General features: G+C 46.3%; 1 protein-coding gene across 3 annotated transcripts in view; it reads right to left on the bottom strand.

The window, feature by feature from the left end:
* Positions 1-26,915, bottom strand: part of arnt2 (aryl-hydrocarbon receptor nuclear translocator 2) — a 144,603-nt gene that overhangs the window by 54,348 nt on the left and 63,340 nt on the right. For all 3 annotated transcript variants that reach the window (XM_070554614.1, XM_070554615.1, XM_070554616.1), the window contains 2 exons: positions 11,763-11,828; positions 11,128-11,213 (listed from right to left, as the gene is read on the bottom strand). In XM_070554614.1, coding sequence (XP_070410715.1) covers positions 11,128-11,213; positions 11,763-11,828 — 152 coding nt within the window. The remainder of the gene's footprint in view (positions 1-11,127; positions 11,214-11,762; positions 11,829-26,915) is intronic.

The following is a 26,915-nucleotide window of genomic DNA, read 5'->3' as shown; positions in this document are numbered from 1 at the left end:
ATGGTGCTCCAAGGATACAACATTGAGGTCAAGTATGGTCAGAACACCAAGCTAGCGCTAGGACAAGGGCTAGCAGGCTGCCAGCACTGTGACTCTGACTCCGTCATGGGCCCCCTGGACACACCTGCCGCAGTCTACCCAACCGCATCCAATCATCGCTACTTTGATGAGAATGTTTGCCAAGGGCTTCCGAAAGTTTACACTGACGGATGCGCCTACCTTCACGAAGGCCAGCTCCGTGCTGGGGTTGGAGTCGTTTGGGTTGACTGTGACACTAAGCAACCAAATCACTACCGGTTGGGCCAAAAGTCTAGTCAGTACGCCGAAATTGCTGCAGTGTTGATAACCCTCCAGCAGGCGGCAGCCTTGGACATCACTCAAATCGTCCTTTGCTCAGATTCAAACTACGCTAGACACAGCTTCATTTCTCACTTCCCCATGTGGAAGGAGAACCACATGAAAAACGCCAGGAACAGAGACGTGAAACACTCGGAGTTATTCCTAGCGTGTGATCTGCTCACCACTGAGAAAGGCATAATGGTCTACTGGAAAAAGGTCAAAGGTCACTCCAGGACCATAGGTCCAGAGAAAGATGGTAATGACGAAGCTGACCGCCTTGCTAAGCTTGGTGCTGACCAGGGAACCTGCTGGGAATTCAAAGACGAGTGGCTTCCACCCAAGGCCGTTCACGAGGTCTGCGCGATTACTCGTCGCCATGCTAAACAGGCAGACGAACCTCAGAACGTTGGGGTACCCGTGTTTCTAGGCAGACAACCACATGATGCGGACCTAGTCACCATGCAGGAACAAGATCCTGACCTGAAGCTCATCCGCGAGCTTCTCCAAAAGGGCCCGATGTCTAAACAACCGTCACCACCTACTGGCGCAAGCCGAGATTTGGTAACCCTGCATCGTCAACTCGCGCACCTGAAACTACAAAACGATTTGTTAGTTTACATGCGTGACGATCACAGCCCGCCGCGCTGGGTTGTTCCACTTGACCACAGAGGAGTCATGCTTGCCTACGCCCACGACACTCCGGTTGGAGGTCACCGCGGAGCAAAAGCTACCCTCGCGTCACTGACAGAAGTAGCATATTGGCCGTCGATGTCCAAGGACGTACACAGCTATGTCCAAGGCTGCCTCATCTGTGCCCAGTTTCAACCCTCCCAGCCGCTTGCTAGAGCACCACTGCAACGCAGGGGAATAACCTTCCCTTGGTCCCACCTGCAGATCGACTGGGTTGGACCGGTTCCCAAATCGGCAAGAGGAAACAAATATATGCTAACTGTAACTTGCAGTTTCACAAAGTGGGTTGAGTGCCTTCCAGCGCCAAACGATACAGCCGTCACAACCGCTGTACTGCTGATTAACCACGTTTTCAGTCGATGGGGACTTCCACTCTGCATTGACTCTGACCGGGGAACTCATTTCACATCCAGTGTAATGACGTCCCTGTTTGAACTTCTGGGAGTGGAAGTGAGATTCCACCTCCCCTATCACCCACAGTCATCCGGACAGGTCGAACGGATGAACCGCACGGTCGTCTCCATGCTCAAAAAGTGCGTCTGCTCCACGGGGAAGGACTGGGACGTCAAGCTCCCTCTGGTCCTGATGGCCATACGGTCCACTCCCCAGAGATCCACGGGGGTTACGCCCTTTGAGATGATGACCGGCAGACTGATGACTCTACCACTGCACCTCCTGTATCACCCAGAGGATGTCAGTGTTGCCACTGCCTATACCGCTCATCAGTATGTGGCAGACTTGAAAACACACCTCAGAGCTACGTTCGCGCACGCTCAGAAGAAACTGGAGACCAACGTAGAAGGCGCTAAAGCCTACTACGACCAAAAGACAACCAGCCGCGAATACGAGGTGGGTGACAAAGTATTCTACTTTCGGTTCGCCCAACCGGCACGCAAAGCTAAGAAGTTCCTGCCCTGCTGGTCAGGACCAATTGAGATCGTGGCAAAACTCTCTCCAGTTGCATACAGGTTACGCATCACCAAAGCGAGACAGGAGCCTGTCTACAAATGGGTGCATGCAAACCAAATCAAACCCTACGTCAAACCATCCCCGCGGGTACAGAGACCAGACTCCCCGCAGGAGGTAGACGTAGTCTCGACATAGTTCTATGCATGGAAATGGAAAAGGGGGGAAGTGCACGTTTAACCCACTAACATGTACTAACCGACAAAGAACCAAGCCCCCCCCCGCCGTCATTTTCACTAACCAAGAGAAACTCCTCCTAGAACGCTAACAGGAAGTACTTACTAAAACCTTACAGGGTACTCTTGTAACTGTCAACCTACATTCTGCTCTGATTAATGAATCTCTACGTGCAATCAAGACTTTGTCTGAAACCATACATCAGGATATTGTGTACACAAGAGTGGTGAGAGATTTGATGCAGGACCTGCTCAGGGAAGTAAGTTCCACGCTGGACAGCTTGGTTGAAAGTCGTATTTCCCCGTACTTGGTACCACTGGACCTGCTCAAAGATAGCTTGACAGCTGCTACCCCTCTACTGTGCACCTTTCACAAATCCACCTAGCGTACAGCCTAGGTAGTGCAATTCCCATTCACGTTGATGCAGAACATTAGAACTCGGTTTCCTGTTAAACGTTCCCATAATTGTGACACCTCACATCTATAGGTTTAGGTCGATGCTGAACATTGGTATTTGAAAGGACGGTAGGCATTTCCACTTTGAACTAGAAACCTGACACTCCATCACCTCAACCTCGAACAGCATGACTCAGAGATTGAGATCATGGACGCTTTCCAGGGTTATAACTTTGCCTTCGATTTAGAAATTGACCAACAATTACTGATTGAAGGAACCAAATTTGCTAAGTTCACACAAAACCCGCGTGAACTTACTTTGACGCCCATGAATAGATACCCAAGACGCTACATTGACACAGATTATACCACCTTAATCTGCACATTGGTCGCCCTGGGGATGGAATGGCTCATCACGGCCGTGATAGCTTATTCCGCCTACAGGCGTGTTAATAAACTCCAAGATAAGATGCACTTGCTCACCTACGGTGTGCCTCGTGACCGCGTTCGGGGAGAATCCAAGCGTGAATGTACCACACCTGTCTAAAGGGGGTGAGCAACATTTTCTTTGTTATTCTGTAACCCTACGAGTAGTTCTCACTTTAGTCTACCTCACATTTTTATCTGAGTGTTGCATTATGTCACATTCTTTATAAGCTACACACTGAATGTATGACCTAAGAATGTATTTTATGAGATCTCAAGGTTGCTATGAATTTTCTTGGATGTTATATGTTTTTTTTTTTTTTGGGTTTTCTGTATTTTTGTTTCTTACTTGGTCACATATTAACTAGTGGTTATGTGCCGGCCCAGCTCAGTCTGTCAATGACTCTGTCTGACGCACCAGCACATTGTAGTACCTCTTAGTTTTATGGTCCTTGTTTTAGCCCAAAGACTGTCCTGATCCACCCTTTAGACCAAAAAAGGGGGGAATCTTGGGACCACATAGGTCAATGCGCGTTTGCGAACTATGGACCTCGTACATCACCGCGTGCTCCATAAACTGAACTGTATGGCCGGCGGTGAGATGCCTTTGTGTCCACTCGTGGAGTTAACCGCCCACCGACCTTCCTCCTTCTACACTACTACCTCTCGCATGGACGACATCATCATTGCGTACCACCTGCGTGAGTGGCTTCTTCTCGTTATGCGCGTTGGGGACTATCCCGTTTCCTATCCTCTTTGTGCCTGACCAGGATCAAAGACCAAAGGCGCCAGGATCCAAGACAAAGACCAAAGACAAAGGCGTCCAAGGAGACCAACGTCCTAAGGAACAAACCCACCTGTGCTTCCGACAATCAAGTCGACCTACGTTCATGAGGAACAAACCCATCTGTGCTTCCGACGATCGAGCTTTGGGCGCGATCCCCGAAACCAAAAGGGGGAATGTTGAGGGTCTGACCTCATGAGGAAATTACTATGCAGTGATTTTCTCCAAAATGACTGTGCTTAAATTGCTCTGAAAAGCAAATAACCACATCAGCGCCAAGAAACTTCATTTCCCATGATGCTTTGCACACGGAAGCATTGGGATGATGTCACCGCCTAGTACCAGAAACACGTTCTGCGCATGTGCGGGAAGCCGTGGAGCTTTCCCCGCGAACTAAGACTATAAATCATGAATGAGACAAAGAAACCTCGTTCTTTTGCCCAGGATACCTGGCGGTAAGGACACGCTTATCGACGCTCCGACAACTTGAGCACGCGGAAGCTCTAAGTGCCAAGTTGAGCCACGGAACTGCTGGAAACTAAACTGCAAGCCCATCAGATCTGCTCGTTTCTGCTCCCCTCCAGCTGATGTTTGAGGACACAGAACTGAGGAGGGAAACAACAACTCCATCCAGCTCTCAGAAACGCTGTAAGTTATAACTCAGCACAGAAAGAAACTTTGCTGTCTCTGTCCAGCCCGTGGAGAAACACTCGTGAACGCCAAACAACGGAGAAAGCATCAAACCGACGGATGACGCCGGAAACTGCGGAGAAAAACGGAGAACCGTCAAGTCATAACAGCGGGGGACGCCTTGCTGCTTTGGTGATCAGGAAACTCATTTTTTTCTCTCCTTTTCTTCTCCCGTTTCCTCTATAGTCTCAAATAAGCAATAAACCGCGTCTATTGCTTAAAAAGTAGCTTCGTGTTTTCCTCTTTCGTCCCAAACACGTCCGTCGGGTCATTTTGAAGAATAAACTGCTTATTGATCATTGTTTGGTATCTTAAAATGGTTTCTGTCATGGCCAGGCTGAAACTAAAAGATATTAATTTGTGATTAATCTTTTGTGTTGTTTCATGATCTTTTGAAATGTTTTGAGTGATTTAAGGTTAAGTTACTACTGATTCTAAGTGCTTTGGAAGTTAAAGTGCAAGTTGCCACCCACACTTTAGCCAGACAAAGGGGTCAGCCATCTTGTATTCAAGACTCCATTTTGAATCCATACACACACACACACACACACACACACATACACACTACTCCTTTGTGAGAACAAAGGACCCCATTCATACATCCTCCATCACATGCAAACACATCCATCTTCAATCATATCACACGGTTATTATTCATCTATTCCACTGTTTATTCATTTGACAAATTGTTAATTAAATGTTATAAAATTCAGATTTTTGTGTCCAGTAGCTTTGTTGTGTCGAAGAGAAGTCTCTGCTCCAAGGATTCTACGAACTTCAAGAAAGACTGATAAGAGTTTTGGATTCAATTTTTCCCCGGAAAAAGGGGAATGGTGCCCCGTATATCTAAGAATATCTTAATTAATTAATAAATCAGTAAATATTCCCATATTTACAGAATTTATTGAAGAATCCAAAAGTAAGTTAACGCTTACGAATTGTTCGCTCCTAATAACCCCAACAACATTGAAGTGCCCTGTGTTGTGCTCTCTCTCCTGTTCTGAGTTTCGCCGATTATCCTCAATTCCTGGGGATGGCCCTATGATTCGTCATCGGAGTCTGCATCTCCTGATTGGTGTTTCGGCTCGTTGGACTTGGACGTCGGTGATTCCTGATATTGCTGCTGGGATGTTTCGTTCACTGGGACCGGAGCCGTGGCTGCTCGTCTTCCTCCTATTCTGGGTTACGCTAAGTGCAATTACAAGGATCAAATTACTGTTTGAATTGTTCCCTTCCTGAGGATATATTCATGATTTGCTGACTTTTAATTAACCGCCTTCAAAGGATTTTCCCTCCTCCAAAGGAAATTATATACTTTTGGCCTCTGCCTGGGAAATTACATCCTGCATTCTCGACGGAGACCCTCCTGACCTCTGTTGTTCAATGCCAGGTGGTCTCTGATGGACTACCGCGCCCTTGAAAAGGGGGGATATGTAGCGTGATGAATTGTCCATCTTTGACCTAAAAGGTCCAGCTCTATTTGCTCTGCCCAAGAAGAAACCATAAGTTTCTGACACAAGCCTAATCTACAGGATACGGGCAAAGGCCACTCATGCTCTGTGCCCTTATCTAAACTTTTGCTTCCCCGGACAGCACAAGAAAGAAGACAGAACTCTTCTCTTTAAATAATAATCAAATAACTTTGTTAGTCCGAATAATCATGTGAAGTTAATGTTCAATCAATCTGTGAAATAAAAATTACTAATTACTTTATATTTAAGTAATATAACTTTAAACTAGACATTAGACTGATCACACGTAATGCAAAATCACATGACGCATCCCTTTTTCTGATCCAATCAGAACCTTCCAGATCTGACACGAGGCGTGGTTTTGTTGGTGTTTGTTAAATCCCCTTTTGTGTCAAATTCTGATTCGACCATAAATCAAAACATCCAAATTATAAAACTATGCTCCACGTCATCTTAACTTGAGTTTCCAGCGTTCTAGAGAAGTTATCGGAGTGGCCAATCCGTAACTTTCCTCTTAAAGCCGAAAGAACCTAACGACAAGCTGGATTAAATCTGTTGCATGTTCCACCTGCTACAACGGTTCCTTCAGAATAAAAGCTGAACCATCACGACCCTTCAGGGTCTCGCTGATGCCAATAAACTGTCGTGACCTGCAAGGGCGTCATTTTGTTTTCAGAATTGCTGGGGACAATAACCATACACTTGAGTGGGGTTTAAAAATTGCTGGGGACAATAAAGTAGGCTAGTACAGGGGTCGGCAATCCGTGGCTCTGGAGCCGCATGCGGCTCTTCCATCCATCTGATGCGGCTCTCTGTGCTTATAAAATAATGAATGGATATTTAAATAAAATGCTTTATATTTTACTGCATTAATTTTACACCTGTATGCCAATTCTAAATGTAAAGATTGTCTGCGTAAACCTGAACAGGTCCATCCCGGTCTTACTGTGAGACCGGGTTGACGGGTCACGCTTGTGCGTAATCATATAGGCACTTTATGAGCTGAAGACAACGTGAGATTCTGGGATTCTCCTCAGACGGCTCATGGATGTGTCGCCACATTGGAGACAGGAACAAGCACTATTCAGCCAAAGTTTCATAATCAGGGAACATTTTCTAAGTGACAAGTCTCTCTGAGAGACAGGGTTTGGAAAACACTCGCTTCAGTGGGAGGAACCTTCCCGCATGCGCTCTGGTTCTCTGGGTGGCTCTGGGGTTAATCAAGTTTAATTGTTTCTCTTTACAACAATCTTCACAGAAAGGCAAGACAGTTAAACGGCAGGTTACATATATTTCCATTTGACTGTTTATTTTGACAGATGAACTCAAGGATGTTGCTTGGTTTGAAAGAATTACCCCGACGCACACTGATGCGCATGGATGAGCTGACATTTTAATCGTTAACGCACATCGCGGAGGTAAAATATTCCCATCAGAACATCAGAGCTTTATACTGGACACTGTGTTCAGCGCGGCTCGGAGCGCCCACGGTGGACAGTGAGCTGAAGATCTGGGGTTCGCAGTGCAGTGCAGAACCACGGCACATGCGATAAGATTTCCTCCCACTGAAACAGTCTGGAAACCCGGTCTCTCTGAGGGATGTGTCACTTGGAAAAATGTTCTTTTTATGAAATTATGAAACTTTGGCTGAACAGCGCTTGTTCCCGTCTCTAATATGGAGACGCATGACGCGTAGAGACATTTGATCACGCACAAAGTTTATGTGGAGCAGAAGCGGTCGGGCCACGGCAGGTGAAATGTTCCTAGCCTACATGAAGGGAAACTGTTTAATTGTACATTAATGTGTTACTGGACACGCTGGTCTGGTTGGTTAGACCAGTGTTTGAAGTGGAAAACACACACACACACACACACACACACACACACACACACACACATACACACACACACACACACACACACACACCAATTAAAATAATGCTGATAGCGTGGACTAGAAGACATGTGATGGTTTACGTATTTAAATGATGATCAGGCTGCTGTAAAATGTAATCTCCATCCACATCCAGACACAATTATCCTCTATTCTTTCTCTATTTGCTCTGCTCTTGTCTGGGCTGACGCCTAACTAGCAGCTGATGCACATTTTACGCATTTGGATAGGTGGGCTGGATGCTTTGCGTTTACTGGAGGATGGTCCACTTAACGCACGGGTGTAGACTAAATATTAATGACAAATGAATGAAAATTAAATTGTGAGTTTTTACTTCATATTTTATAAATAAAAAGGACGGGGGAACACATTTATGACGTCTTTTTAAACTAAATTTTCTAGCGCGACCTGCCTGCTTCACTTAAGTCACTGCTTATTAAAGTCCGTCCAAAATTACCGTGGGAAACGGGTAATAATGGCTCTTTGATGGGAACAGGTTGCCAACCCCTGGTATAAGATCTGAGCTGGTAAAACAAAAATCCTCATCAGCAGGCGTTTTTTAAAGTGGGGGGGACACAGCTGCCAATCACAAATTTTGCCGGGGACATGTCCCCGGCGTCCCTGGTTAAAATGACGCCTATGGTGACCTGGGAGTATCTCAAGACGGGACTGGTCGGCAACTGCGGCTTTGCTACAGGCTTCGGTTCCAGACAAGGTCCAAGCTGGACCTCAACACCTCCTGATCTAAACGGGGACTTCCACTGGGTACGTAGACCGACAGGTGGCGTCTCAATGTGTGTTATAATCTCCAACCAAGCTTAGAGTGAAACACCCTTTCACTCCCATCAGAAATAATCGTTTCTCTGGATCAGCTGGTTCTGAACATATTCACACACACACACACACACACACACACACACACACACACACACACACACACACACACACACACACACACCATTCTCAGTCTTACTCCACCTTAGTTCATCATCACATAGTGTTTAAAGTTAGTCTTGTTTAATTTGTTTAGAAATAAATCTTTTAGCTTTTTAAACCTGACTCCCTCTCTCTTTCTTGGAGTTGATACAAAGTGTTGCTCAATCCCTGCAATAAAAAGATCTGATCTTCAAGTTAAATTAACTCAAAGATCCATTAAGGTGATATCTTATATTTCATGATATTTCACATTCTATGGTTTCTAATTAAATGTAAGAACATCTTCTCTACACATCTGCAAGGTAACCATCTCAACCAACAGGAAGCCCAGCATACTAGAACTGATCTCAAAGCTTCAATCTATGTAGTAAAAAACTATGTACACATGTCCAAAGTATCGGGACCACCAACCCATGACATTTATACAGTGTGCCTTTTCAGGCTCACGACCACAGATCATCTACTACATAATGGACAATAAAGAAGAGCCAGAGACTGATCCAGGGTCAGTTATGTTTGTGAGAATCATAACAGTAAGGAACTTTGAGCATTTTTATCCATATGCTGTACAAAAATCTAAAGACTATGAAATGATCAGCTTTACTGATTAAGGTGATTTCAAGCATGTTCACATAAGTTTGGGGTTTATTACAGATGAAATAGATTTAAGGAACAAAGTTAATTTCTGCTGGACTAACATGTAAAGGACCATTTACACATTTTAAGAGTAAAACAAAAGTTTTGCACATGGAAAAGTGGTCTGCTTATGCGAATGAAATATGTCCATCTTCTGACATTTCATAAAAGAAAAGCAGCTGTGATTGATAACATGCTAAAAATGTCCATCATTCCCAACATGCAAACACAACAGAATCAACACATGAATATGAATGTATTACTGTCTAAAAACATCTGCTTAGAGTAATAACTTTTATATTATTTAACTAGTCTGTAGACAACTGGTATTGTTGGTGTTAAACTGAGCTAAAACACTTCATGGTTTCACCTAAAAATCACACATTCACAAACCTTTTGTTTGACTTTGTTGGACAGAAAAAAGGGGTTGTGTTCATTTGCTATTGCTGGCAGGTCTTTGAGATTTCATTGTGTTACAGCTTAGACATGATCTAAGCTGAGTAAATAACAACTGTATTATCTGCTGTCATGCTGTGCTTTTATGTGTCCTGTGAGCGTTTAAAAATAAACACGTTTTAAAGCTGCCCTTTTCTCTTTAGGTTTCAGGACTTATTTTAGCTACAATTCATGTGTTGCAGCGACACATTTTAGCGTTAAATAAGTTGACACAGTTTGTGTGTTAAAATGAGTTACACATTGAAAGTGTCGTCGCTGAGCACTCTGCACATGTGTTAAAAATGACAACATGTGTCATTTGGGACATGTGTGTTTGGAGTGTAAAACACACCACACTGAAGGTCCATTTTAGGGGGCTCAGTATGTTCAGCAGGCCCCTTAATTATAAATGTTTAAAGTGTCCTGTGTCAGAAGCAGCATTACAATCTGTGTTTTCTCTGGATCAAGCCAACAGGACTCCCTCTGACAGCATCACGTCTGGTGTGGCAGAAAAAACAACACCACTCCCAAAGCCTAAATCATTTCTGTGTGTGCATTTTTATTTAGAAGCAGTTGCTATCGTGCTTCTCTAAACATTGGTTCAAGAGAATATGCTCTTCAAGGTTCAGACGAATCCAGCTGCTGGGAACTACGAGTAGTCAGGGGCGGATTAAGGACTGAAGAAGATCCGGGGCTTAACACACACACACACACACGCGTGCACACACACACGTGACATGCACTAGTCAACATGATATATTTTTGTCTTGTACCACATAATTTTGAATCTGAAGCTACATATTAAGCATATTGAGTATTGCTCCTGTTAGTGTTTAGTGTGAGATGATAGTAAATATTCCCTTTCTTTCTCCATCAACTTTACCTGATAGTAAGCTAGCTTTAGGCAAACCAGCAGCACAACAAATATTTTCAAATAAGACTCACAAACCTGAGTCAACACCAGTCTCATCTAAGCTGGGGTTCTGTCGTTGTACTTTTGGTCTAAAAAACATCCTTATGTCCATCTTCACTCATGCGTTTCAGGCAGAGAGTGTAGAAGAAGCCGGCTGCTGAAGGGCTTCTTCTTCAGTGGTGGAGGCTCAGGCAGGCTGTATACAAACTACTGCCAGCTGCTCCCTCTCTGTTGGGCTTTGGTACTGCATGTTACTTCCACGTTTGAGATCTGGGGCTTTTCATTAAAGATTCGGGGCTTCAGCCCAAGTAGCCGGGCCTAATGCCCCCCCCCCCCCCCCTGCGAGTAGTCCTGTGTGAGTGTGTTGGTTTACCTGCAGGCGGCCAGGCTTTGATGTAACCAGTGCAATGCACTACAGAGTACTGAGCTTCTCCTTCCTTTGAGGGTCCCAGACCATTCCTGATCAACACACACACACACACACACACACACACACACACACACACACACACACACACACACCATTAGTGTTTACAGGGGTGCTACGTTTGGCTCAGGTCTGACAAGAGCTCACTTCTGTGATGTTCCAGAGATCAGAGGCAGACCTGAGACAGCAGCACATGCTCTCTACTTGAAACTGATCATAAAAGCAGATTTACACAATAATTAACTCAGGATTCAAACTTCATCGGTGAGACACACACTAAACGTCATGCCTAAGGATTAGATGATGAAGTGGTGGATCTCATTTACAACTGTCCTGTTTGGCCTTTAACCAACCATTAGAGTCTTTAGTTGGACTGTTTGCTATTTTGTTTTCAATGTATTTTAGTTTAAAATCATCAGTTATCAGTTTTAAACTGTTGTAAGGTGATCTACAAATATAGCCAGCTTTTAAACTCAACAGGACCAATCACTCCACTGGCATTCAGCGAGCGACTCCCTCTGAAGGGACCGCTGGTTCCAGCAGAAGAAGAGTGGACCAGAAGAGGACATGAAGCTCCTTGCCTGTATCTCTTCCTCATGTTGGACAGACGGTTTAAGGAGATGTGATCCAGAGGAGTGCTGCCACACCTACACACACACACACACACACACACACACACACACACACACACACACACACGCAGAACATTAGCTCACAACATCATTCTGGAAGCTTGTCAGTTCAAAACCTGCGTTCTCCACCATATGTCAGAGTGCCTCTGAGCAAGGCACTGAACCAACTCAAGCCCAGTCTGCTAACCAGTGGGTGGATGAGACCTACAGGGTATAGGAGAACCAATAAACAGGAGTTTCTTCATTACACTCAGCACCTCTGTGTGAATGGGACAGTTAATGGGTTAGACTGGTTAGTGGTAAAGCACCTTGGGGGGTTGAATAACTCTATAGAGGCTGTTTACCACTGAACAGCTGCTAAAGATGGAGCTGACTGTCATCTCAGACTGGTCAGGATGGATGCTTGAGCTGGTCTAAACAGGACTCTGGAGGACAGGAAGAGATTGGGATTAAAGAATCTCAGACTGGTAGAAGGTAGTGGTGTGCATCTCTACCTGCCTCACGATTCGATTCCGATTCCGATTATCTGCCTAACGATTTGATTTGAGTCTGAAATGCATCACGATTCTTCTCACAAAAATTTTCATAACTTAATAAAAGCAGTAGAATAGTTTTCAATTTCTTTTTGATTTCGAAATCCCTGAAAAACAGAATATTCATCTATTCACTATAGTGAGCAATAATGTTTCAAGTGTGCTGCCTATAATTACTTAAATAATATAAGAAATCATGTTTTTGGTAGCGCAGCTTTAAGATAGAATATTACTGAACTTAAAAATAGTAAACAAATACTGTGTTAAGTGATTCTTTCACATCCAGGATCCCAAAACCGAAATTAGCCCAGACATCCGATTTAAACGTAACGGGTACGTCTTTGATTACTGGTAATGTTGGCCCTGTATCCCTGTCCGCCTTTTCTGTTTTAAATTGGCGCTAGGGCAACGCAGTGCGCATGTCATTGCAACTCTGCCCCCAGAAGTAGATATAAAACCTCGAAACTTTATTATCCTCTCATGGACATAGGGAGAAAATCTCATCGATGCGGAATCATGCACGGGCGGCTGAATCGCGATGCATCTTAGAATCGATCATTTTTCCCACCTCTAGTAGAAGGTAAGACTTAGTTTTCCTTTGTAAAACTCCAGTAGCAGAAATGAGATGATCCAGCTTGGGTCGAATTCTAGAAGTATGTGAGTGCAGCTCTCAGAAACCCTGCTGCCCGTGCCGGTTTACGTCATGAATCCTTCTCATGATCAGCCCCATCATGTCTGAATCAAGCAAAACAAGTAAGCTCTGTGGCCTGTAGCGGCTGTGAGAATCGTTAGCGGCACAGAGAGAAACCCACCCGGAGCATGCCAGGAGGAATGGAAAAGGTGTGTTATTAAGGGAAGGCAAGCCCAGGTCCCAGTCTGCATGTGAGGAATGCTGCAGCAGGACCACGAGGCTGTAAGACTTCAGCTCTGCCAGTGTCCACAGCAGGCTCTCCAACCTTTGGAGCTACTTTTACACCATGAAAGTGCAGGAGAGCTGCCGCCATACGATGTATGTGTGAAAATCCTTCTCACTGTGCAAAAACCTAGTTTGGACATCCTGCAGATGTTGTCTGGACCCAAAGACTCGATGTAGACATGATCTGCACATCCATGAGACGCTGACTGCAGGGTTATGTAAAAAATGCTATAGTATTCATTAGTATATTTCTGTGTTTTAATACATCAGTACTATAAAACAAGTACAAGAGAGATAGTGACAGAAACTTCGTCTTCGTCTTCCTCCGCTTATCCGGGTCCGGGTCGCGGGGGCAGCATCCCAATTAGGGAGCTCCAGGCCGTCCTCTCCCCGGCCTTGTCCACCAGCTCCTCCGGCAGGACCCCAAGGCGTTCCCGGACCAGATTGGAGATGTAACCTCTCCAACGTGTCCTGGGTCGACCCGGGGGCCTTCTGCCGGCAGGACATGCCCGAAACACCTCTCCGGGGAGGCGTCCAGGAGGCATCCTGACCAGATGCCCAAACCACCTCAACTGGCTCCTTTCGATCCGGAGGAGCAGCGGTTCTACTCCGAGTCCCTCCCGAATGTCCGAGCTCCTCACCCTATCTCTAAGGCTGAGCCCGGCCACCCTACGGAGGAAACTCATTTCGGCCGCTTGTATCCGCGATCTCGTTCTTTCGGTCATTACCCAAAGCTCATGACCAGTGACAGAAACATTCTGTTTATTAATTAATCAGATATCCATCCATCCATCCATTTTCATCCGCTTATCTGGAGTGGGGTCGTGGGGGCAGTAGCCTAAGGCGAGAGGCCCACACTTCCCTCTCCCCAGCCACTTGGGCCAGCTCCTCCGGGGGGAATCCCAAGGCGTTCCCTGGCCAGGTGAGAGACATAGTCCCTCCACCGTGTCCTGGGTCTCCCTTTAGGTCTCCTCCTCCTCAGATACTTTCAGATAATGAAATATCAAACTACTTCATGTGAAGTAGACATTTTTAAGAAAGGGTCAGTAACATACCTTTTTGAGCCACAGGAACAGGTTCAGCCCCTGACCCTGCCCTAAGCAGCCATGTCAGTTTTTTCATAGTGTTCAGATATTTTGTCATAAATGAGCAAATACCTCCCAAAACTACAGAATGCCATTTAAAGAACATTTAATGTTCTTTATGGCAGTTGTAGCAGAGGATAAGGCCATGGAAGGCAGAGGCCACCACACATTAAGTGTGTAGGACCAAAGATATTGTTGCTATGTGAAAATAGAAATGAGACTAAAAAAGGTGTGATTACTGATTAAATGTTAAAAGGGCCTGTAGTATGGGGTTACATGTTGGTGCTTTGTTCATTAGCTGCTAGGCTACTTCCAACTTGGTTCTGTTTCCTTTTAAATTAACTGAATGCAGCAAAAGCTTAGATTGTTTCCCGGCATTTTCTTAGTCTGCAAACCTGGAGAATTTTTAACAAACTGTGGGGCTCCAGTAGGGAGACTAAAGCTTCTTTCCGGAGTTTTTCTCGTATCCGATGGCACCATCTAGTGGCTGACAAGCATATCACACAAAAAAATCTGTTGCTCTGTTTGTTTAAGATGGTGACTTCACGTTTCTGTTCATAAATGTGCTTCTATAGCCATCAGAGCTAAAACACGTTGTTTTACAAGTATTATTATCATGTCACGTTGTACGCTGCATCAGTCGAGGTATTCCTTAAATGTGAAGCAAGTAAGCGATAGTCTAATGCTATTGGTTAGTTCTCCGGAAAGCAGCGTTCTTTAGAAACGCGTCTTCATCACCGCTCCCACTTCTGAAATCCAAGTTGAAAGAAACGGGGATCCGTGCTGCAACCCGGTTAATCAATCTGCATATTTCAAGTACACGTTTGTCGAAATATTTGTGCAATAATTAGATTTTTATTTTACTGCTACAAAATGCTAATTTTAGATTAGATTTACAGAAAACGGGGACGGCTTGCCAATAAATCCGTCCCTTGTAAATTATAAGTTAGGATGGCTGCTTCCGGGCGAGCAAATTTCAAGTGCGACATCTTGGAGACCCCTGAACTAGAATGTCTCTATAAGCACCATGCACAGTTACAGAAAACAGAGCCATTTGTATAGCGCTTTCTTAGGGTTCTGAAACCCCCCAAGACACTTTTCAACATAATCAGTCATTCACATTCTGGTGGTGATGAGCGCCATTGTAGCCACAGCTTTTTTTTAAATTTCTTTTACCATGTTCTGTCCAGCTGAAGCAATCAGAATTGATGTCTGAATGCCGAAGACAAGCCTTACAGTTTTATTCTCACAGGTGGAGAGCTATAGCTTCTGCTATAACGCCACTCCTCATACCAAAACTTTATTAGAAATATTTTTGGTTGTTTAAAATCCCAAAGGACACGGAGACAGAAGTGTAAGAGAAGGGGGGAGAGAGATGGAAGAGGAGGAGGAGGGAGGTTCATTAAAATAAACAATAAAAGATTAACAAGAATCTGTTTCTAGACCAGCAGAAAAAAAGGGGACTCACAAAAATACAACAAGACCAAAATATCACTGCACCACCATGAGGATGTATAAAAGTAACTACTTTTGCTGAGAAACACCCAGTGGTTGCATTTTGTGCCAACCACAGCCACCACACAGATGATGTGTTGAAAATGCCCAAGTCCATCCTTGTGAGAGCACCATGTGAGCACCTGTGTGTGTACACGCGCTTGTTTATGTAAGGTTTCTCTATAGAAGTGTCCAACAGTGAGTGTGAGGGGCCACAGATCTGACCCCACAGATGTGAGGAAGATGGAGGATATCCAAGCCCAAGAGATCCATGGGTCTCCCCGGAGTGCAGGAACTCCAGGGAGACAGCAGCCAGAGAAGTCCTGAGCTGGCTGAACTCGGAACACAGCGGCCCGGGACCCAACGACGACCAACCCCCCTGTGGACCCGACAGAGCCCAGGGATCCAGACCCCACCATGCAGCCACCGGGACGACCGACAGATGTCCAAAAGCTTCCCGCCCCTGACACGGGAGCTGCAGATATGCAGGCAGACTGAGGTACCACCAAACGGCAGAAAAAGTGGGAAGGCACGGCTGAGGGGCATAGCCCCTCCAGGAAACCAGCTCCCCCATTGGCCCCAATAGGCACTCCATCCCAAAAACCACCCAGGGCATGGAGACCCCAGCCTATCTAAACAGGGCCCAGAGCAGCAGCATCGCAGAGCCCCACGGAGTCCGAGGCCACCTACCCAGCCCCACCCCACCAGAGTATATACTCCCATCCCCGCATTAGATCAACTTCCAGACTACATAAGACATAGACACCCAGATCAAGTTGCGTCCTCCCCCTCTTAGACATCCCCCGAGATGGAACAGTAGTGTTCTTGCCAGTACAGGGGGAACCAAGGTCCACCTGAGGCCCTCGAGCCAGGCCCTGGCACCGCCGCATGTTCCCGCCCTCTTGCAGCATACAAGAAGGACCAAATCTCCAGGCCAGCTCAGATCCTCATCCGGGGACGACCACCTCCACACCCCTTGCCGCCATGCCCTCATCCAGACCCACCCAGTGGCGATACAGCTATCAGGCAGCGACCTGTTGCCACCGTCATGACCTTCCAAGCCCCCACATACAGTTAAAGAGCTTGAAGTCTGACATATCAGCCAACAATGAGCCACTGACTCAATCCAAATGGGAGTGAGAGTGATTGACGTGTGAGGCAAAAGTATACCCTCTACGGTTGGGATGAAGAGATCACCACGCATGATTGTAATCACAGCTGCCCAGGTGCGCATTAATAGAGAAGAGGCTGCCGATCACAGGCGCCACTGGTCCCTCCAACCACCACCAGCAGGCAGGTTAAATGTCTTGCCCAAAGACCAGAATCCAGAATCGAACCTGCAACCTTCTGATTACTGGACAACCTGCTCTACCTCCTGAGCTACTGCTGTCCCAAGTCTGGAAAATCAGCAAAAGAATCAACTGAAGTTTGTGATTTTCATAGTATGTAAACATCTAGCCTCCTATTGGCTAACAGTAATGTTGTTTGATCTTCTTTCTATGGTAAAATTGCAACACTGATGTTTTATGTCCACTAGGGTTGTCACGCTAACCGGTGTGGCAGTAAACCCCGGTTAAAAAGTTGACAATAATAATAACCGTCTTGTTTTTTAAAAACTACAGTATATTGTCTCGTTGGATTACTGTGGCTGCGGTGTAGGCGCGGTGACCCTTACCAGCCACCGTATCATCTGCTGAAGTTGCCGGCGGCACATGCGCACTTTGTTGTTTATAACCAAAACTTTCTTGAAGCTAAAGCTGAAATAATGGCCAAAGGAGGAGACGGCAGCGCTCTGGACATTTATTATCCTCAAAGAAGACAAAGTGGGAAGTACGGGCATTGTTTGGATATATGAAGAATGCCAAGGGACAGTTGATAGAAGACGGCTATCCTGTTTGCAGCACGTGCAGAAAAAGTGTCTGTGAAAGGCAGCAACGCTTCAAATCTCATGACACATCTGCGTGACCATCACCCACAACTCTACAGTCAACGCAAGGCAAGCTAACGTTAGCGTTTTAGCTAAAATGCGCGATCCGAGGGTTGAGGGAGAAAGCAACGAGTCGCTATATAAAGCAGCCACAGCGCCGCTACCTGCATATAAACCGTGTCGCGGACACCGCCATGTTGAAATGACGCTATGCATTACAGTGCTCCCAGGGGCAGATAAGAGTTGGTCTCTCTCCGAGAATAATTATGAATTTAACAATGATTACTGCCTGATGACATTTTCCCACATCTGCAAAGCTCACTGGAAGGACACAAACCGAGGACAATATTTTCCTGATATAGGGTTTATTACTCAAGTAAGGGTAAAAAAGTATCTGATTAGAAGGCTACTTGAGTACTGAGTATCATCTGAGCTAATATTTTTAAAATGATGACATCAAACAGACAAAAAATAAGAAGTTATGGGCAAATATTGGTATTTTAAAGACTAAAGGGGAAAATGTAAACAAATAAACAACATAATTACAAAATAACACATTTTAGGCTAAATTTAGACACAAACTGAGAACAATATTTTCCTGATATACAGGGTTTATTTAGTTGCCTGAAAATGTAACACGTTTAAAAAAATACCATGATAATACAGAAAACCGTGATAATTTTGGTCACAATAACCGTGAGGTGACAACCCTAATGTCCACAGATAACACAAGCCTGAGTTGCTGTTGTGGAGCTGCTAATGCTAACGGTTGACTTTAGCCAAAAGTTGCTACTTTCTCCTTCCTGTGGGCGTTCCTAAGCTACGGTGAGCGGGGCCATGAGTAGTAATTTTCCCTGTGTGTAACCCGATCGTTTTGCTGTCTATGTCATGGTTCTGCTGGCTTCTGCTGTGTTTTGTCATTCATTGTTTGCAGGTGAGTGTGTTGGTGAGCTGCAGCTGAAGCCAATTAAATCCAGCTTGGCCAGAGGATTTAAGGAACAGCGCTCCCACACCTCAACGCTGGCTGATACTCAATTGTTGGGTAAATCCTGTCCTAAATCAGAGAGACCTGAAGACTAGTTTGTCTGTTCAACCTGATCTGCGTTTTTTGTCTACCCCAGTCCTGGATACTCTCCGCCTGCCTGAGGTGTGTGTTTTTTTTTTCATCTCGGCGCTGTTCGATTCCCTGGCCTCCGCTCTCCACCGCTCACCTGCCTTTCTGGATCTAACCGTTCTCCTGCGACAACCTCCACCCCTGCATCAGCCTGACTTGCCTCTCCCTCCAGCTCGTACCCTGCTCAACTCAGTAAGACCGTTCCTCTTATCTTATACTTTCCTGGTTCTCGGTTTCTGCCACTCACACCATTGTGTTTTTTCTTATAGTCGGAGTCGTCCCGTTTTCCTGTCCCTTTGGATCTGCGCCCTTATTTATTATTCTTTGGTTACTTTGTTTTTCTTAATAATAAAGACTTTTATATCATCACTCACCTTATCCGTGTGTGATTCTCTCATGTGGGTTAAGAGACTTCAGCCCACCATGACAGAATCAGCCAGCCAAAGAACTCCCGATCCCATGAGTGAATCACTTCCTCCGACGTTAGTATCCACGTTAACCCAGCATGAAAAGTCCATACAGTCTGTGATCGAACAGTTGAATCTCACTAATCAACGGTTAATTCACCTCGACACCGAAAACCGGCAGCTGCGGGCTCAACTCGGCGCAGCAGCCTCATCCATTTCCTCCCCTCCACCTGCGCCGCCTCTTCCGGTTCCACCGGCACCAGGTCATTTCCGGGTTGCCGATTCGCCCACACCAGACACCTTCTCAGGTGAGCCTGGCAGATGTCGTAGTTTCCTTTTGCTATGTGATTTGGCATTTAAACGATCTCCTGACACGTTTTCCAGCGATCCTATAAAGATTTCGTTTATTGTGGGATTGTTACGTGGGAAAGCGTTATTGTGGGCTGAGGCTAGAAGTTGCCAGCCTGGTTTTCTTCTCGGTCCTCTCCATGAATTTCTGTCAGAATTTTCTCAGATATTTGATACACCCGACAACCCTGCGGAAATAGCAAGAAAAATCTGGAGTCTACGCCAGGGGAGATTAACAGTATTAGATTTCGCCATAGAATTTAGGACCTTAGCTTCCATATCTACACTAGATGACGCGTCACTCCGAGCCGCTTTTTCTCAGTCCCTATCTGATGATCTTCAGGATTAGTTAGCCTTCTGTCCAGATTCTGAGAACCTGGAAAGTCTCATCTCCTTGGCCTCACGCATTGAGAGAGGTCTCAAGGACAGACGTAGGGTTTCACGGCATCTACCTTCCATCTCCGCCCCTGAAATGTCCTCCCGCACCCCGGTAGCGCTATTGTCGCAACCTGAACCTATGCAGCTGGGAAGGGCTCAACTTACTCCTGAGGAGAAACTGAGGCGGAGGACGGCTGGCCTTTGTCTCTACTGTGGTCAAGCGGGTCACATGATTTCACACTGCCCTGTCCGGCCAAAAGATCGCACCCACCAGTAGGTCCAGGGTTACTGGTGGGTGGCACCACAAGTCCAAGATCCCTGTGTTCCGTGAACTGTTTGGTCTCATTTAATAATCAAACCTTCTCTGCAGACGCCCTGGTGGACTCCGGTTGCGAGCGCAATATTCTGGATCTGGCTGTGGTTCAACAGCTGGAGATCCCCATGGTACGTCTCACCACACCCCTTCGTGCGTCCTCCCTAGACGGCTGTTCTCTGACCACCATAACCCACCAGACGGTTCCCGTTAACCTACGGGTATCCGGAAATCACCATGAGGTACTCTCCTTTTTTGTTTTTCCTTCCCCACAATCACCTGTTGTTTTGGGACACGAATGGCTAAACAAGCACAACCCGCAGATCGACTGGAGAACAGGGAGCATCAGTAACTGGAGCTGTTTTTGTTTGTCTAACTGTTTATCATCCGCATCGATTCCTATACTCAACCCCAAGGCCAAGACCCCAGAGCCTCTCGACTTGTCCAGAGTTCCCACCGAATACCATGACCTCCAGCAGGTCTTCAGCAAGGATAATGCCTCTACGCTACCACCCCACAGACCTTTCGACATGTGCATAGATCTCCTCCCAAACGCAAGATTACCCACCAGCAGGTTGTATAACCTTTCTAGACCTGAACACGACTCCATGAAACAGTACATCTCTGAATCTCTTGCAGCAGGCATAATAAGACCCTCCTCTTCTCCACTGGGAGCTGGTTTCTTTTTTGTGTCTAAAAAAGACGGCTCTCTACGTCCTTGCATCGACTACCGGGAACTAAACCAGATAACTGTCAAGAACAAATACCCCCTTCCCTTGCTCTCATCTACATTCGACCCAGTCAACGACGCTTCCATATTTACCAAACTCGACCTCCGTAATGCATATCATTTGGTCCGCATCAGAGAGGGAGATGAATGGAAGACAGCCTTTAAGACCCCTCTCGGACATTTTGAATATCTTGTCATGCCTTTTGGTCTTACAAATGCACCCGCAGTCTTTCAGTCTCTAATCAACTCTGTCCTCAATGATTTCATCAACAAATTTGTCACAGTTTATCTCGACGACATCCTCATTTTCTCCAGATCACCATCCGAACACCGTCTACATGTCCGTGCAGTTCTCCAACGTCTCCTAGAGAACCGTCTGTTCGTTAAGGCAGAAAAATGTGAATTCCACTCCTCATCTGTCAAGTTCCTCGGCTTTGTTCTAGAGAGCGGAAGGCTGAAGGCAGATCCAGACAAGATCAGAGCTGTGGAGGAGTGGCCCTCACCCACGAACAGAAGACAGCTGCAACGATTCTTGGGGTTTGCTAATTTCTATCGTAGGTTCATTAAAGACTACAGTTCCATAGCCACCCCTCACTCAACTAACTTCTGTTAACAAACCTTTTTCCTGGACCCCTGAGGCAGAAGAAGCATTTCTCACCTTAAAGAATCGTTTCACTCAGGCACCCATCCTCACCCGACCAGATCCGCTCCGGCAATTCACCCTGGAAGTGGATGCGTCTGACACCGGTGCTGGTGCTGTATTATCCCAGGTCTCCTCAGTTGATAATACCCTGCACCCGTGTGCCTTTTTCTCTCGTCGTCTGTCCCCAGCCGAACAGAATTACGACGTTGGAGACCGGGAACTGTTGGCCATAAAACTGGCACTGGAGGAGTGGCGTCACTGGCTTGAGGGGGCGGAACATCCCATCCAGATCTTGACGGACCATAAGAACCTAGCGTATCTGAGGGAGGCCAAGAGGCTTAATCGCCGCCAGTCCCGCTGGTCTTGATTCTTCTCCCGATTTAACTACCTCATCTCTTACAGACCCGGAACTAAGAACACCAAACCTGATGCCCTATCCCGCCTTTACGCCCCGGACAAGGAGGTCGAACCCACCATTATCCTTCCTCCTTCCTGTGTCCTCGGATCGATCACTTGGGATATTTCCACCAAGGTCTTGGAGGCTCAGCAGACGGATCCCAACCCAGGTACGGGGCCCCCTAACAGAACCTATGTCCCCTCCTCTGTTCGCAGTGCCGTAATCAAGTGGGCTCACACCTCCAGGTTCTCCATCCATCCCGGCGTGGGTAGAACGCTGGCCCTCATCCGTCGGACGTTCTGGTGGCCCACGCTCTACAGGGACACCAAGGAATACATAAGCGCATGTCAGGTTTGTGCCCGAAATAAGTCCAGCAACCAGCCACCTCAAGGTCTCCTGTGTCCCCTGTCTATTCCTTCACGCCCCTGGTCCCACATCGCATTGGATTTTGTCTCTGGTTTACCGGTCTCCAAGGGTTTTGACACCATACTCACCATTGTCGATCGCTTCTCCAAGTCCTGTCATCTAGTTCCCCTTAAACATCTCCCAACCTCTGCAGAGACGGCCAACCTCCTTGTCACTCAGGTTTTCCGCCTACATGGAATCCCCTCAGAGATCCTCTCAGACCGAGGCCCTCAATTCGTGTCACAAGTGTGGAAGGAATTTGCCAACCATCTGGGTGCTCGAACCGCTCTGAGCTCTGGCTTCCATCCCCAGACCAATGGCCAGTGCGAGCGGATGAACCAGGAGCTGGAGGCCATGCTGAGATGTGTCTGCTCTAAAGATCCGTCTGGATGGAGTGACCAGATTGCGTGGATAAAGTACGCTCACAACTCACACATTTCCTCCACCACAGGCCAATCCCCATTCAAGATCTCTCTGGGTTATCAGCCACCTCTGTTTCCCTCCGACTCCGATCCTCCGACTTCAGCTCTCCAGTTCATCCGCCGCACTAGACGCACCTGGACCCAGACCAAGGCCGCACTCCAACGGACCGCCGACCGCAACCCCCGGCTGGCTGACCGGCGCCGCCGTCCAGCCCCTGCCTACGCTCCTGGCCAGCAGGTCTGGTTGTCCACCCGGGACATCAAACTGAAGGATGCTAATAAGAAATTCTACCCCCGGTTCATCGGCCCCTACACCATAGCTGAGGTCCTCAGCCCAGTTTCTGTGCGTCTGTCCCTGCCTTCCTCCATGAGAGTCCATCCGGTGTTCCACGTCTCATTGGTCAAGCCCTTCGTGTCCAGCCCTCTGTGCCCTCCTACTGAGCCTCCTTCTCCTGTCCGGCTTGCTGACGGCGGTCTCGGCTACCGGGTGCGGCGCATCCTGGGTGTTCGTCCCCGGGGTCGTGGTCGCCAATTCCTGGTGGATTGGGAGGGGTACGGTCCGGAGCATCGTCAGTGGATTCCCTCCTCCTGGATTGATGACGTCTCACTCATCAGGGATTTTGAGTCCTCCTCCTCCTCCTCCTCGGCTAGGCCGCCAGGTGGCGTCCCTTGAGGGGGGGGTATTGTCATGGTTCTGCTGGCTTCTGCTGTGTTTTGTCATTCATTGTTTGCAGGTGAGTGTGTTGGGGAGCTGCAGCTGAAGCCAATTAACTCCAGCTTGGCCAGAGGATTTAAGGAACAGCGCTCCCACACCTCAACACTGGCTGATACTCAATTGTTGGGTAAATCCTGTCCTAAATCAGAGAGACCTGAAGACTAGTTTGTCTGTTCAACCTGATCTGCGTTTTTTGTCTGCCCCAGTCCTGGATACTCTCCGCCTGCCTGAGGTGTGTGTTTTTTTTTTCATCTCGGCGCTGTTCGATTCCCTGGCCTCCGCTCTCCACCGCTCACCTGCCTTTCTGGATCTAACCGTTCTCCTGCGACAACCTCCACCCCTTTATCAGCCTGACTTGCCTCTCCCTCCAGCTCGTACCCTGCTCAACTCAGTAAGACCGTTCCTCTTATCTTATACTTTCCTGGTTCTCGGTTTCTGCCACTCACACCATTGTTTTTTCTTATAGTCGGAGTCGTCCCGTTTTCCTGTCCCTTAGGATCTGCGCCCTTATTTATTATTCTTTGGTTACTTTGTTTTTCTTAATAATAAAGACTTTTATATCATCACTCACCTTATCCGTGTGTGATTCTCTCATGTGGGTTAAGAGACTTCAGCCCACCATGACAGTCTATTTCCTTTCTGTGGCTAACGCAGGTGATGGGGCTAGAAGACTGTTCTCATGCTCACTGTGCATGTGCAACTGATTGACCCATTATATTAAACACAAGTATGACACAATTTCTATGGAATCCGAACTTTCAATAATGTATTTGATAAAGGTTTTGCTGTTTAGATATTAGCAATGTTGAAATCGAGTGTTATTTTAGGAAAGTTGCATTCAGCACAATTTTGGCTAAAAACAGCTAGAAAAAAAAAATACATTTTTCACTGCAACCATTTGAAAAAGATGCCACAAAATTGGAATTCCTGTCCACAACAATCAGAAAGATAGCATAAGAATTATGTTTGTTATTTTTTATGTTGAGGGGAGGGGCAGTGGAGAGCCTCAGTTTCAGGGGCGGATTTAGGACTGAAGAAGATCCGGGGCTATACACACGCGCGCACACGCATGCGCGCACACACGTGACACGCACTAGTCAATATCATATATATATATATATATATATATATATATATATATATATATATATATATATATATATATATATATATATATATCTTGTACCACATAATTTTTAATCTGAAGCTACATATTAAGCATTTTCAGGCCAGAGTATTGTTCCTGTTAGTGTTTAGTGTGAGATGATAGTAAATATTCCCTTTCTTTCTCCAACAACTTTACCTGACAGTAAGCTAACTTTAGGCAAACCAGCAGCACAACAAATATTTTCTAATAAGACTCACAAACCTGAGTCAACACCAGTCTAATCAAAGCTGGGGTTCTGTCGATGTACTTTTGGTCTAAAAAAACATCCTTATGTCCATCTTCACTCATGCGTTTCAGGCAGAGTGTAGAAGAAGCCAGCTGCTGAAGGGCTTCTTCTTCAGTGGTGGAGGCTCAGGCAGGCTGTATACAAACTACTGCCAGCTGCGCCCTCTCTGTTGGACTTTGGTACTGCATGTTACTTCCGCGATTTAGATCCGGGGCTTATCATGAAAGATCCGGGGCTTCAGCCCAAGTAGCCGGGCCTAACGCCGCCCCTGCTCAGTTTCCTTCAGCATTAGGCCTAGTCCACACGTAGCTGGGTTTTTTTTAAAACGAATATTCACCCCTCCAAAAACTTGCATCCACACCACCGCGTTTTAAAAAACTCTGTCCACACGTACCCAGATAAATATGTTGTTAAGGACATGCCAGACCTGTAGGCGGCAGTACTTCCCCCGTTCTTAACCTCGTCCTTCGTCTGTGGTCTTCCGCAAGGAGCAGTAATTCCTCTTGCAAAAACAAACAAGCAAAAAGCGCTTGGACAATTGATAAAGCGAGCGCAGCTCTGAGGGCGTCCATGCTCTCGGCTAGTGTAAACACAGGTCGCACACGTGATGTCGGCATTTTTTTGTCGCGGAAAGTGACGTTGCGGACCTTAAAACTCCGGTTTTGTCTGTCCACACGCAGGCACCCAAAACGGAGAAAACACAGATCTTCACTTTGGCCAGAGTTTTTAAAAAGATCCGTTTTCGTGTGAAAAAAACTCTGTTTTCGTGTGGATGACAGGCCAAAACGTAGAAAAATATCTACGTTTTGGCAGATCCCCGGCTACGTGTGGACAGGGCCTCAGTCTGTAAGGTGGACTTAAACACGATGTCAGAGTTTAAAGGTAGACAGATTTGTTCAATTCAATTAAAGTTTATTATATAGCGCCAAATCACAACAAGAGTCGTCTCAAGGACATTCACATAATAAACATTCCAATACATGTCAGTTCATTAAGCCAATCAGAAAAAAGTTTCCTATATAAGTAACCCAGCAGATTGCATCGAGTCACTGACTAGTGTCAGTGACTTTACAGCAATCCTCATACTAAGCAAGCATGCAGCGACAGTGGAGAGGAAAACTCCCTTTTAACAGGAAGAAACCTCCAGAGAATCCTGACTCAGTATAAGCAGCCATCCTCCACGACTCACTGGGGATCGAGAAGACAGAGCGAGCACACACACACACACACACACACACACACACACACACACACACACACACACACACACACTCACACTCACACACACACACACACACAACATAAATACCAAGTAGTGTTTCTATGGTTACATTGTGATTTCTTAGTAAATATTCTATAGAGCTCCGGACCCCACGTGACTCTCAGTTAGTAGACGCCATATTGGCAGGTAAAAGAAGCTAAACAAACACGGATCTTAACCATGAACGTGAACGGGATCCGCTTGGATTTTACTTCGTCGGAGTTTACTTCACACTTTAAAACCGAAGAAATCGTTTTATATAGTCAGAAATTAAATAGACCTAAACATCTCCGACCACCGTGCCCCTGGGATACTTTTTAAAAACGCCAGAAGCTGTCGGAGCGGACTTCTTACTGGACCTGGCCGTGGAACCCCTTGGGATTTACCCGGAGGAGCTGGCTCTGGCGCCTGGGGAGAGGGAAGTCAGGGCCTCTCGACGCTGCCCCCGCAACCCGACTCCGGATAAGCGGATGAAAATGGATGGATGGATGGACAAATAACAGATTTACACGTAAGTAGTTTAAATAGAGTGCTGTGCTGTTTGAATGTATAAACTGAACGCCAAGAGAAATCACTAGTTTGATTTTTTCCCGTGAATAAAATAAATATGTCAGGCAGGA

Source organism: Nothobranchius furzeri, chromosome 9, assembly GCF_043380555.1.
Source record: "Nothobranchius furzeri strain GRZ-AD chromosome 9, NfurGRZ-RIMD1, whole genome shotgun sequence".
In the NCBI taxonomy this organism is placed as follows: Eukaryota; Metazoa; Chordata; class Actinopteri; order Cyprinodontiformes; family Nothobranchiidae; genus Nothobranchius; species Nothobranchius furzeri.
The sequence above is the reverse complement of the archived record's forward strand: the minus strand, read 5'-3'. Positions and strand labels throughout refer to the sequence as shown.